This window comes from Sinocyclocheilus anshuiensis, unplaced genomic scaffold (assembly GCF_001515605.1).
Source record: "Sinocyclocheilus anshuiensis isolate Anshui unplaced genomic scaffold, SAMN03320099.WGS_v1.1 scaffold840, whole genome shotgun sequence".
In the NCBI taxonomy this organism is placed as follows: Eukaryota; Metazoa; Chordata; class Actinopteri; order Cypriniformes; family Cyprinidae; genus Sinocyclocheilus; species Sinocyclocheilus anshuiensis.
In genome coordinates this window covers 926,738-939,846 of record NW_015552598.1, presented here as the reverse complement: position 1 = coordinate 939,846, position 13,109 = coordinate 926,738, and the positions used below count along the sequence as shown (strand labels likewise).

General features: G+C 36.2%; 2 protein-coding genes and 1 long non-coding RNA gene across 4 annotated transcripts in view; 2 read left to right on the top strand and 1 right to left on the bottom strand.

Moving 5' to 3' along the window:
* LOC107665717 (voltage-dependent calcium channel subunit alpha-2/delta-4-like) overlaps window positions 1–13,109 on the top strand; it is a 37,256-nt gene that overhangs the window by 19,257 nt on the left and 4,890 nt on the right. For both annotated transcript variants that reach the window (XM_016456721.1, XM_016456720.1), the window contains exons 25-30: window positions 350–480; window positions 564–632; window positions 8,478–8,539; window positions 9,141–9,155; window positions 9,470–9,514; window positions 9,668–9,730. In XM_016456721.1, coding sequence (XP_016312207.1) covers window positions 350–480; window positions 564–632; window positions 8,478–8,539; window positions 9,141–9,155; window positions 9,470–9,514; window positions 9,668–9,730 — 385 coding nt within the window. The remainder of the gene's footprint in view (window positions 1–349; window positions 481–563; window positions 633–8,477; window positions 8,540–9,140; window positions 9,156–9,469; window positions 9,515–9,667; window positions 9,731–13,109) is intronic.
* On the bottom strand, window positions 2,822–7,816 carry LOC107665718 (leucine-rich repeat and transmembrane domain-containing protein 2-like). The gene is made up of 4 exons (XM_016456722.1): window positions 7,432–7,816; window positions 6,469–6,644; window positions 5,645–6,391; window positions 2,822–3,341 (listed from the first exon to the last, which is right to left on the bottom strand). The coding sequence occupies exons 2-4, from the start codon at window positions 6,491–6,493 to the stop codon at window positions 2,863–2,865; spliced, it is 1,251 nt and encodes a 416-aa protein (XP_016312208.1). The 5' UTR covers window positions 6,494–6,644; window positions 7,432–7,816; the 3' UTR covers window positions 2,822–2,862.
* On the top strand, window positions 10,442–11,211 carry LOC107665719 (uncharacterized). The gene is made up of 3 exons (XR_001631589.1): window positions 10,442–10,459; window positions 10,774–10,818; window positions 10,972–11,211. It is a non-coding gene; the product is annotated as an uncharacterized LOC107665719 (long non-coding RNA).

The following is a 13,109-nucleotide window of genomic DNA, read 5'->3' as shown; positions in this document are numbered from 1 at the left end:
GAATTACTGAAATAAATGAACTTTTCCACGACATTCTAATTTATTGAGATGCACCTGTACATACAAAATAATCCAAATTGATTAGAAATATTTGTAATTATAATTTATAATTTATTATCATTAATTAATTTATTTGTGTGTATATATAATGAATGGTAGTAATAGTCCCTGAACGTTGATCACTGGACCGGCTAAAATAAATTTTTAGCGTGATTTGAGATAAAGAAAAAACATTTGATACCATTGCCAAATTTTATTTCTCATTTGAAATATGTTATTGAAACAATATTTTCTAAACAAACTGAGATTTTGGTCTTTCCCCAAATTTCCTGATACTTTGACCTCATAGGAGGTTCTTGACCCCTGTGGACAAAGAGAACCTCTTCACAGTGGACCACTTTCCCATTTGGTATCGCCTGGCAGCTGAAAACAAACCTGGTCAATTCTTCTTCTATGTCCCGCATGATGATATAAACAAAGGTGCTCAAAAAGTCATTGTTAAATGGATTTGTTACAATGTCACAGTTCATCAGCTACAGTAAACTATAACCTCTGTCCAACAGGGAAGAACACTTTTGTGGCGGTAACATCTGTGACAGTTACTGAAGGAAAAAGAACAGCTATTGCTGGAGGTAAGATATCCGTCTGTCATTGTTTATATGCTCAAATCTGATTTTACATTCAACATGTCATTTTGTGATCATTCAGCACGTTATTAATTATTCAAAATGGAGTAGGTTCCAAAAGTTTGAGACCTAGATTTTTTTTGGGCTGATATTAAATATTTGATTGTTTAAAAACACTAATAATTGGTAAACACTGGTAAATATAATCTTTAGCAAATCTGAAAATGAATATGCATTTTTCACACTGTGCAAAATAATGCCTGGTTGAATTTAAAATGATGGATTTTAGTTTTTAGTAGTGCTGTCAAACGATTAATTGCGATTAATCTCATACAAAATAAAAGTTTTTGTTTGCATAATATATGTGTGTGTACTGTGTATATTATGTATATATAAATACACACACAGTATATATTTTGAAAATATTTACATGTATTTACATGTCTACTGTATATTTATATTCATATAATTTATATTGTAAATAAATATATTTAATATATGAACATAACATGATTTTCTGAACTATATACATGCATGTGCGTGTATTTATATATACATAATAAATATAGACAGCACACATACATATATTATGTAAACAAAAACTTTTATTTTGGATGCGATTAATTGTTTGACAGCACTAGTTTTTAGCATATTATTTTTTTATTTATTGTGACCAAATAGTACAGAATTTTAACAACATGAAAATAATAATAAACTTATTTACCATAATTATCAACCAGAATCAGAAGAATCAGAAAGAGCTTTATTGCCAAGTATGTTTGCACATACAAGGAATTTGTTATAGTGTCACAAACTTCCAGTACACGGAGACAACAACAACAACCCTGAGGGGTGCCAGTGCTGGTGGTGCGGTTGTTGGATGTGAAAATCCAACATGTTATGAATGTTAATACTGGTGCATCCCTAATGTAGATATACATTACTTGTATATTAAACATAGATACATATATTTAAAATATTATTCTGTTTCTCAATTTGATAAAAATATACTAATATGCTAAGTAACTACTGATTGATTACAACTATAAGAAATCAAACACAGAGGTGGTTTGTTAGGAGAATTCATAGGAAAATATAAAAGTTTACATAAAATCATATTCAGTATTTTATTTTTTATGTTCCTTAAAGGGGTCCTATTATGCTCTTTTACAAAGTCTTGATTTTGTTTTGGGGGTGTACTAGAACAGGCTCTCATACTAGGTTGTATTTTTCACATATTTTACATTATTACAACACCTCTCTCCCCAGTCTGGCATGAACGGCTCGAATAGTTCCTGAATCAAATGAAGGCCCGCCTTCTGAAATACAAAATGTGCTGTGATTGGTTAGCTGGGCCAGTGTGTGTTGTGATTGGCAGCACTCGGCGCCTGGTCAGGAAATGGATTGCAAGTGACATTGTAATTTAGTTTCTTTTTTCTTGTCTTCACCACCTGGCTACTGTTGTAAAATGTTGAGAGATTCAAACAAAAAGTAATCAATAAATAAAACAAAATAAAAAATAATAAAGACTGCAAGTGACGTCGCTAGCGGAAGTGCAAGTGTCTGAGAGTGCAAGCCTGAGAATGCACGTCTGAGAGTGCAAGCGCCAGCTGCAGCCAGACCCTTCTCGGAATGTCATGTCCCTTACCATAGCCGCCTGCCAGCTTCAGTGTAAATATTGCTTAAAATCAAATCAATTTGAGCGCGATTTAAACCCGGATGATTGTAACCACTCTAAGTTCGTCTGCCTTGGGAAAGCTAGCGTGTCTCTGACACTCCAAGTGATAACACTCGTTGCCTTCTCTAGTGCAGCTCGACCAGGTCTCGTCCCATTCGTCGATATTTGTGATATCACAAATCCCAGAAAATATGCGTTGTAGTCCGAACGAGTCGTTCGTTGTAGTTTTTGTAAAGTGATTTCTGTTAAATAAAATATCTCCATTTGAAGTGGACTTTGAGCTTTGTAACTTTGCAGATCTTTTTTATGCTCAAACAGCAACATTACAGACTAACTAAAGTTGAAAAAGTGAAAAAGCATAATAGGACCCCTTTAAATCTACTTAACAGCTATAGAGTAGTTGAATATATTTGTCTTTTTGAGCCAGTTTGTAGGAGCTGTAATTGCTCCTGAACTACATCGGGTCATTTGCTCTCCAACTCTCGCTCCCAAACAAATATTTATAAATCTATGTACATCAATGATAAACTATAGCTTCTGATAGGTTCCTCATGTGCTTTAAACACACACTTCTGGAGGAAATGCCATCCACACTACGCACTCTGTGGCTTCTCCTCCCTTTCCGATAGTCGGCATCAGATCCTCCTTTTCATCCTGTTCTGGTTCCTTTGCCACCATCAGCGGCTGTTGCTGCTGGCTGTTTCTCTCTGTCAGCTGCTGCTGTTCGTGAGCCATCAGCATTGCGTATATGCAGCCGTAGGTGGCCGTTACCACCATCATCACACACACCACGCCACACACCACCCCAGCTACCACCACCGTGGCAGTCGCTCGACGCACACTCACAAGCCGGTAGCGCTGGCGCATGCAATCTCCGGCCGACCCGGCTGGTACCTGGTGGCCCTTGGCTGCAGATGGGTCCCTGGTCTCCAGATAGAGGGGGTAACAGTGTCTGAACATCTCCATAGGGATACTGCGTAGATCCTTACCATGCAAATTAGCAGGAAAGGAGCAGTTGGCGGAATCTATGCTGCCACCTATGGAATGATAAAAGAGAAAGACATATAACTTTTATGGAAATTGAAATGCAATTTAAACCTCTGGTGCTCCTTATATGGGAGTCATTGTTTAATAATATTTTTTCTTTTGTATTTTGAGAGAATTTCATGGCACTAATTAATATTTATGCAATAGTTATGATAAATTTTTCCCAATTTTTTTCAAATATTTTCTATTATTTTTCAATTATGGCAGTATTTCATGTTACAATAGAGACAATGCCTTTAAAATCCAATTTTTTAAGCCAGATTAGTGCCATCTGATGGGAGTAAAATAAGAAAAACATCTGCAATTCCATGGTTTAGCCCATAGATTCCCATATAGCTCTATATAAAAGGCCTATAAATTCTCTAATTGTTTTTAGACATAAATACTTATTTTTATGAAGTTGTTGGTTTGGATATATATTTAGACATTTTCAAAGACAACTTTTTGTAAAGGTTTAGATTTTATTTGGTTTGAAATGTTGATTTAAAGCGTCAGTTTTTGAATTATTATTACTACAGTCAAACCTGAACACAGAGAAAGCATTTTGTTACACAAAACATTAAAATTCTATAAAAATGTAACAAAAATTAACAGGAATGTTTTTTCATAGCTTAATCCTTCTGGGTCTGATCTGATTTCAACCTCTTATTTCAATTTTCTGACTCGTTATGGCTATACCGTTATAGCCATACCAATTCATTTGAATGTGTATAATTGTGTATGTGTGTGTGTGTCTGTGAGTGTGTGTATGTGTGTGTGTGAGTGGATTTGTTGGTTTTGCACTCTTGATGTTTTAAAGTTTCACCCCGTCATTGCTGTGTACTTTTTTTTCTGCATTGTGGCAGATTTGTAGATTTTACACACAAAAATGTGCAGTTTTTGTCAATTTCCCATTGATTTCCTATGGTAACCTCTTATTTCAGACTCATTTTGGCTATATGATTATAGCCATACCAATTCATTTGAGTATGTTTGTGTGTGTGTGTGTCTGTGAGTGTGTGTTTGAGTGAGTGTGTCTGTTTTGCACTCTTGATGTTTTAGAGTGTAACCCCTTCCTTGCTGTCCGCTTTTTTACTGCATTGTAGTTGAATTATTGCTTTTATTTTACATATTTGCTGTGTTACAGTCACACCATTTCATAGGTGTGCGTGCGTGTGTGTACGCTTGTGTGTGTGTGAGTGGATGTGTTGGTTTGGCACTCTTGATGTTTTAGAGTTTCACCCTGTCATTGCTGTGTACTTTTTTTCTGCATTGTGACAGATTTGTAGATTGTACACACAAAAATTCTCAGAATTTTTGTGTTTTTGTGGATTTCCCATTCATTTCCTATGGTCGGTCATTTTTGACCGAAGACCACAAGTGTGACTATTTTTTTTACAACCATTTAGCCTGTTCGAATCAAGCCCTCAATTTTGTTTGTGTGTTCACATTCCAAATGCCATAAAAGTCACCAAGTTTCGTACCATTCAGATGAAGCTGTGATTTTTAAAAAGTCAAAACAAAAAAATTTTCGGTCAAAAGTGACCGAAGAGCACCAGAGATTAAGATATTAAAATGTAAAATAAAAAAAGTTAAATGTATTGGTCTATGTTAAATATGTAGATAGAGTATATTTTAATTTATATTTTTTATATTATATTATATTATATTATATTATATTAGAATCATATTATGATTAATTTAATGGATTTAATGTTAGTCACTGAACATGGTGGACCATCTTTAAAAAACTGTAAAAAATAGTTTTAAATGCTATAAGTGAATTTAGACATCACAACATTATAATTAACACATCACAGCATTATAACTGACACTATGAAATATGGGTATTCATTTTGAGATTTGCTAAAGATTGCAATTAAGAGTGTTATTGAATTATTGAATTGAATTAAATCATGGCAAAGGTAATCTAAATGTAAAAATAGAGTAAATGAGCTTGCAAATTAAAGTCATCCGGTGAAACAAAACACTTCTTTCTGGTGATATATGGCAGTATTCTCTAATCATTCAGTCAACTTAAACCCTGTCCCTTTATTACAATCGACTGCAACTCACATTCTGATCGGCCTCCTTTCAATCAATAACTGATGCATAGAACCACTTCTCTCTCTACATTTTTTTGATAACTAATTTCATTTTCATTTACATCACAATACATTTGATATGGTTCTGTCGCTACTTTCTTTACATTGTGACTTTAAATCTCTCTAAATCGGCCGATACTGTAACTGATATGGTACAGATAAATATTGTGCATAACTAATTCCCAGCAGTGATAAATGACCTCTCTCACCTGTGTATACAATCCATTCCAGCCAATGCTTGAGGGGAATTAAATTGCAGTTACAATTCCATGGGTTTCCATCAAGCAGAAGTTGCTGTAGAGCGGTCGCTGGCTCAAGTGAAGTCCGCTGCAGAGTTCTCAGCTTGTTGCCCATAAGTGAGAGCCACACTAGATTCTGGAGCCCATCCAGCAGGTGTGTGGGCATGGAGCTGAGACTGTTAAAGGAAAGATCTAGACGCCTAAGCTCAGTCAGGCCTTTGAACTGATCTGGATTCAGTTCCTTAAGAATGTTGTCTCTTAGAACCAGTTCTGTTAGGCTGCCGAGGTCAGAGAACAAGTTAACGGGGAGCCTCACAAGGAGGTTTTCAGAGAGATCCAGGACCTCCAGGTTGTTCAAGTGTGAGAAGCTTGAAGGGAAGACACTGGAGAGAAGGTTTCTGGAGAGGTTGAGATGAAGCAGGGTGCTGAGATTGGAAAAACACCCAAGGTTGATGCTGGAGAGAAGGTTTCTGGAGAGGTCTAGATGTAGCAAGCCACAAAAATGGGAAAACCTCCCAGGTTCCACAGTGGTGAAGTTGTTATTTGAGAGGTTGAGGTAGCTTGTGTCAAAGGGAAGCTGGTCCAGGATAGAGTCCAAGGAAGCCAGTTGGTTAAGGTCACTGCAGTCTGTGTGATTTACATTGCAGGAACAGCCTGATGGACAACTTGTAGATGTTCCACAAGAGCTCAGAAGAGTCATCAAGACACCTGAGGAAACTAGAGAAAATGGAGAGGGTTAGGAAATCGTGAGAGTTGAGAAGGTTGAGGATGTTGTAATAGGTTGAGAATCTTACCTATAATGTTCATGCTGGACCGCATTGTCCACCAAACCCTGCTGTAATGGTTCCTGAGCAAACCTTTGGAGGAACATCCACTGGTCTACACCAAATGAATGCCTTCCTTCTCCATCATGATAAATGCACCAGGAAATTTATTGAATTCACTTGGAATTGCTGTAGTTGTTGCAAAACTGGTAACAAACAAAGCAAACACTGTTAAAAGAATGAGTAAAGAAGGATGGGTGCTATGATGCATGTTCTGCTGGTACAGATTTTATGCAACATTACTAATAAGCTGACTACAATTAAAATGTTCAATGAATGCCCTGTGAAGGCTGAACATATATTACATCATGAGGTCAGCACAACAGCACAGACCTGACATGAATTTGAGTCTTCAGAAGGCAAAGAAATAGTGAAAGAGAGTACTTTGTATAAAAGCTTCCCAGAGGCCCATTGCTTGTTGTGAGAGAAAAAAGCCAAGTGAAAAACTAGAGGCATTGTGAGGTTACTTGCAAAGTATATTTTCAGCTGCTTCACACTTCACATTGGTTGCATTAAACTATCAAGCATTAAACTGTCCACACTATTAGATAATAAATCAGAGCTGAGAACAACATCCGCTTTATCAGTGAAAAGAGGATCAAATTGTGCGTGCTGGAATGTGCACTTTTCATAATACATAAAATTGAATGAAATCTGTTAAAAAAATCCCAGATATTTCTATATCTGATTAAAGTGGAAAGTTCTATAGATCTAGAATAGAAAGAAAACCCTAAAGAAAATTATTAAAAGCATAGATTTAATAATTAAATGGTGTGAATTTATATTATACTAAAATTGTTGTAAAGAAGGCAATTATTCTGTCTAACGAAGTCCTAAATATTGAATAGGACAAACAACGACCACTGTTTTTTTAACCTAATCAGTGAGAAATGATTATGACTGCACTAAAAGCAAATCAGACCTGAAACATACCTTCCAGCAGTCCTCGTAGGGGTCCTCATGATTACTCCTCTCAAGACAGAGTGAGCGAATCAACAGAAAATGAAAGAAACAAGAGGAACTGGCAGCTCACAGCTTGAAAAGTCCAGAGTGTGTATGAGTGTGGGTCACATCAGTAAGTAGGACTAACATTAGAACAGTCTGTGCCTGCCTGCATGGCCAGAGAGAGAGAGATGGATGGACTGAGGAGAGGGCAGAAGAGATAAAACACCAGCTGATACAGCTTAGAAACTGGTAGCCTCTTCAGTTTTTTCATGACTCTTTGTGGTAGCTTATGATGTTGAACATATAAGGATTAATCGTGTGATATACAGCGTCAACAGATGTTGTCAAGCAAAACATTAATACAGGGTTCTTACGCTCATGGAAAACCTGGAAATATCAGGGAATTTTAAAATGCAGATTTCCAGAGATAGAAGAATCATGAAAATTCATAGAAATATTTATGGAAATTGTTAGCAAAATATTTATTTATCTTGTTATGAAAAGATCTAAAATATTTACTTCATTTGAAATTGTGAGTACAGTCTCAATAAAAGATTTTTGTCCAAAATATATATTTTTTTGTAATGCTCAGCACAGAAAAATATTTAATTGACTAGAAATATGAATGAAATCTCTATAATATTATATAAAAAATATCCAGTAATCACAAACAACTGAAAAATAATGGAAAAAATCATAAAATATTTAATATATTATAATATTATATTATATATTTATATATTAAATATATTATTATAAAAGTATTTATGGAAGTTGTCATCAAAATATTATTTTGTTATGATTATGTGTTGATATGACCAGCTCTAAAATATTTAATTTCACTAGAAATTGTCTATAAAAGGATTTTAAAGTCGCTGGAAACATTATTGTAAATATTTATGGTTGTTTTTATCCAACATATATATTTTTTGTAATGCTGTGCACAAAAATATTTAATTGACTGGAAATAAGAATGCAACCTCTATAAAAGGATCTTAAAAGTTTTCTGATTTTCCTTTTTCTTCCATGTGCAGCTATTGGAATGCAAGCATCCCTGGACTTGCTGGAGAGAGTGCTCCTGTCTATTGCCAAACAAGTGAGTTTTACCTCAAAAATATTCATATTAGATATTTGATATAATATGTAATATGTGTACATTTTCTGTTGAATTTTTGTACATTTCCTTCAACCCAAAAACACTATGCAATGCTATGAGTAATTCAAAATGAAACTCATCAATAAAAAAAATCAATACGGAAAATTCCTTCATGTTAACACACCACACTGTACTGAGCTGTACTTTACCGACTTTTCTTGAGTGTGTGTAGTGTAAAGGGAGACTCTATGACAACAATCTAGCAAATATTAAGTGTTGTGGTCCTGAACTGACGAATGAGCAAATAGTGTTTGTCACTGGAGATTTCTAAGCGTACATGTACATGCTCACGTCTGCAGGCCTCCAAGCAATTTATCAAGATGCTTGCTCCTTACCAAACACTTTTTTATTCAGTGCGACTTGCCATATGACTTATGGTCCCTTCTGGGGTTTAAACCTAGGACTTTTCAAACACCACCCCTGTTTCACACAAGGACTCTTTTCTTGTAGTTTTTGTCATCTAGTGCAACACAACTCTCCAAAACATTTAACCTTTTCCTACTCGTTTTCTTATTCTTCTTCCCTTATTTACTCTGGTCAGCCAAACAACACAGATGTAAGTATTGCATTGTTATTTCTAAGGCATGTTCAACTAATATGGTACACTTTGGTGTCCCATTACTTTTTTAAGTACACACAACCCCCCACAAATTTAGGCATGCACCAAATTAGTTGCAATTTTTATTTACAACCACCATTTGTTAGCAAAAAACTATTTTTAGGCCCTAATTTGTACCCCATTCATAGTGTCGTAATGTACAGTTAATTGAGTAATTTCACAACTGTAGTGTTTTCTTAGTATAATGCATTTGATAAAATGTTCTTGTCCATTTACTAAAGCCCTCGCGGTTGCCTTCTTCCTCTTTGCAGTGCAGTGATGTGGACGGGATATGTCCTCTCAGCTGTGAGAGCGTTGTGAGTGAAGCTAATTGACTCTTCTTTGTGTTATCTTTATGTAATCTGAATCGTTGTTCTGAATCAGTTTACACGAACCGATTCACTAGAATGAATTCTGATCCAGTTCAACAAGGGAGATTGTCAATTCTAATCCATCTCTGTTTTTCACAGGATGTGAACTGTTACCTTGTTGACAATAATGGCTTCACACTGGTCTCAAAGGAAAAAGGGGATGTGAGTATTTTAAACAGTTCATTGAACACACATTGACCTTTTGTGACAACATGCCCCAACAGCATTTATTCACAGAATAGAAGCTAGAAGATGTTGACTTGTGTTAGGTGACGGCTTTAGCTGTGCTCAGGTGTTTCCAGTGCCCAGGGGGTTTGGTGTGAAGGGCAGGTGACAAGATGAGGACTCGATAATGTACCACAAGCTTGTCCTTGGAGCGAATAGATGGGGTCTCAAATGAGACGGTGATTGAGAGAATGAAAATGGACCTGGTGAAAGTGGATTAGCTGGGAAAGGTTGCCACATCTTTTTAAATTTTATCTTTTGGGCTTTATTTATAGGACAGTAAAGTGCATACAGAAAATAGGAGCATCGTATGACAACAATCTAGCAAATATTAAGTGTTGTGGTCCTGAACTGACGAATGAGCAAATAGTGTTTGTCACTGGAGATTTCTAAGCGTACATGTACATGCTCACGTCTGCAGGCCTCCAAGCAATTTTTCAAGATGCTTGCTCCTTACCAAACACTTTTTTATTCAGTGCGACTTGCCATATGACTTATGGTCCCTTCTGGGGACTTTTCAAACACCACCCCTGTTTCACACAAGGACTCTTTTCTTGTAGTTTTTGTCATCTAGTGCAACACAACTCTCCAAAACATTTAACCTTTTCCTACTCGTTTTCTTATTCTTCTTCCCTTATTTACTCTGGTCAGCCAAACAACACAGATGTAAGTATTGCATTGTTATTTCTAAGGCATGTTCAACTAATATGGTACACTTTGGTGTCCCATTACTTTTTTAAGTACACACAACCCCCCACAAATTTAGGCATGCACCAAATTAGTTGCAATTTTTATTTACAACCACCATTTGTTAGCAAAAAACTATTTTTAGGCCCTAATTTGTACCCCATTCATAGTGTCGTAATGTACAGTTAATTGAGTAATTTCACAACTGTAGTGTTTTCTTAGTATAATGCATTTGATAAAATGTTCTTGTCCATTTACTAAAGCCCTCGCGGTTGCCTTCTTCCTCTTTGCAGTGCAGTGATGTGGACGGGATATGTCCTCTCAGCTGTGAGAGCGTTGTGAGTGAAGCTAATTGACTCTTCTTTGTGTTATCTTTATGTAATCTGAATCGTTGTTCTGAATCAGTTTACACGAACCGATTCACTAGAATGAATTCTGATCCAGTTCAACAAGGGAGATTGTCAATTCTAATCCATCTCTGTTTTTCACAGGATGTGAACTGTTACCTTGTTGACAATAATGGCTTCACACTGGTCTCAAAGGAAAAAGGGGATGTGAGTATTTTAAACAGTTCATTGAACACACATTGACCTTTTGTGACAACATGCCCCAACAGCATTTATTCACAGAATAGAAGCTAGAAGATGTTGACTTGTGTTAGGTGACGGCTTTAGCTGTGCTCAGGTGTTTCCAGTGCCCAGGGGGTTTGGTGTGAAGGGCAGGTGACAAGATGAGGACTCGATAATGTACCTCCAAAACATTTAACCTTTTCCTACTCGTTTTCTTATTCTTCTTCCCTTATTTACTCTGGTCAGCCAAACAACACAGATGTAAGTATTGCATTGTTATTTCTAAGGCATGTTCAACTAATATGGTACACTTTGGTGTCCCATTACTTTTTTAAGTACACACAACCCCCCACAAATTTAGGCATGCACCAAATTAGTTGCAATTTTTATTTACAACCACCATTTGTTAGCAAAAAACTATTTTTAGGCCCTAATTTGTACCCCATTCATAGTGTCGTAATGTACAGTTAATTGAGTAATTTCACAACTGTAGTGTTTTCTTAGTATAATGCATTTGATAAAATGTTCTTGTCCATTTACTAAAGCCCTCGCGGTTGCCTTCTTCCTCTTTGCAGTGCAGTGATGTGGACGGGATATGTCCTCTCAGCTGTGAGAGCGTTGTGAGTGAAGCTAATTGACTCTTCTTTGTGTTATCTTTATGTAATCTGAATCGTTGTTCTGAATCAGTTTACACGAACCGATTCACTAGAATGAATTCTGATCCAGTTCAACAAGGGAGATTGTCAATTCTAATCCATCTCTGTTTTTCACAGGATGTGAACTGTTACCTTGTTGACAATAATGGCTTCACACTGGTCTCAAAGGAAAAAGGGGATGTGAGTATTTTAAACAGTTCATTGAACACACATTGACCTTTTGTGACAACATGCCCCAACAGCATTTATTCACAGAATAGAAGCTAGAAGATGTTGACTTGTGTTAGGTGACGGCTTTAGCTGTGCTCAGGTGTTTCCAGTGCCCAGGGGGTTTGGTGTGAAGGGCAGGTGACAAGATGAGGACTCGATAATGTACCACAAGCTTGTCCTTGGAGCGAATAGATGGGGTCTCAAATGAGACGATGATTGAGAGAATGAGAATGGACCTGGTGAAAGTGGATTAGCTGGGAAAGGTTGCCACATCTTTTTAAATTTTATCTTTTGGGCTTTTATTTATAGGACAGTAAAGTGCATACAGAAAATAGGAGCATCAAAATGGAGAATGACATCCTTTATACAAATGAATATGATGCTTGCATACAATCGTTGACCAACAGAAGGCTGCTTGATTTAAAAGTAATTTCCGTGGGAGCTGTGCTTCATACTGTACATTGATACACTATTGACAATACACAATGGACTAATCAATGTGACCTTACCTTTATACATTCTGAGTAGCACACAACTTAGTTCAAGTTTACCAAAACAATTAAAACTTCCTGAAAATGTGCTCACCCTCTGGGCATTCAAGAATGAGATAAGTTTGTTTCTTCATTGGAACAGATTTGGAGAAATTTAGCATTACATCACCAATGGATTCTCTGCAGTGAATGGGTGCCATCAGAATGAGAGTCCAAACAGCTGATAAAAACATCACAATAATCCACAAGTAATCCACACCACTCCAGTCCATCATTTAACATCTTATAAAGTGAAAGGCTCTATGTTTGTAATCATTTGTGTTTGTAAATCCATTAAGTTTTTAACTTCAAGCAGCTGCTTCCAACTAAAATACAAGTCCTCTATCCATAATATTGCTTTCTCCAGTGAAAAAGTCATCTTGTCTGAATCAGGAGAAGAATATGGATAGATCAAGCACCATTTACAATCAAAAAACAGTACAAAACAGTTATAAACAAATATGTTGGTGGATTTTGATGTGAGAGAACTTTTTCACTGGAGTAAGTGTTATTATGGATTATGGACTTTATTTTGTATTTTAGCCAGAAGTGACATTTTAATGTTAAAATGTTTTAAAGGGGTCATATGAAGTGATTTCAAGTTTTCCTTTCTCTTTGGAGTGTTACAAGCTGTTTGTGAATAGATTAGATCCCTAAAGTTGCA

Excerpts from the sequence above, each read along its gene's own strand:
- LOC107665718 (XM_016456722.1), bottom strand. The coding sequence starts at position 6,493 with ATGCGGTCCAGCATGAACATTATAG. Across the intron at positions 6,392-6,468 it reads GTCCAGCATGAACATTATAG|TTTCCTCAGGTGTCTTGATG; the intron begins GTAAGATTCTCA and ends CATTTTCTCTAG. Across the intron at positions 3,342-5,644 it reads GGAATGGATTGTATACACAG|GTGGCAGCATAGATTCCGCC; the intron begins GTGAGAGAGGTC and ends ATCATTCCATAG.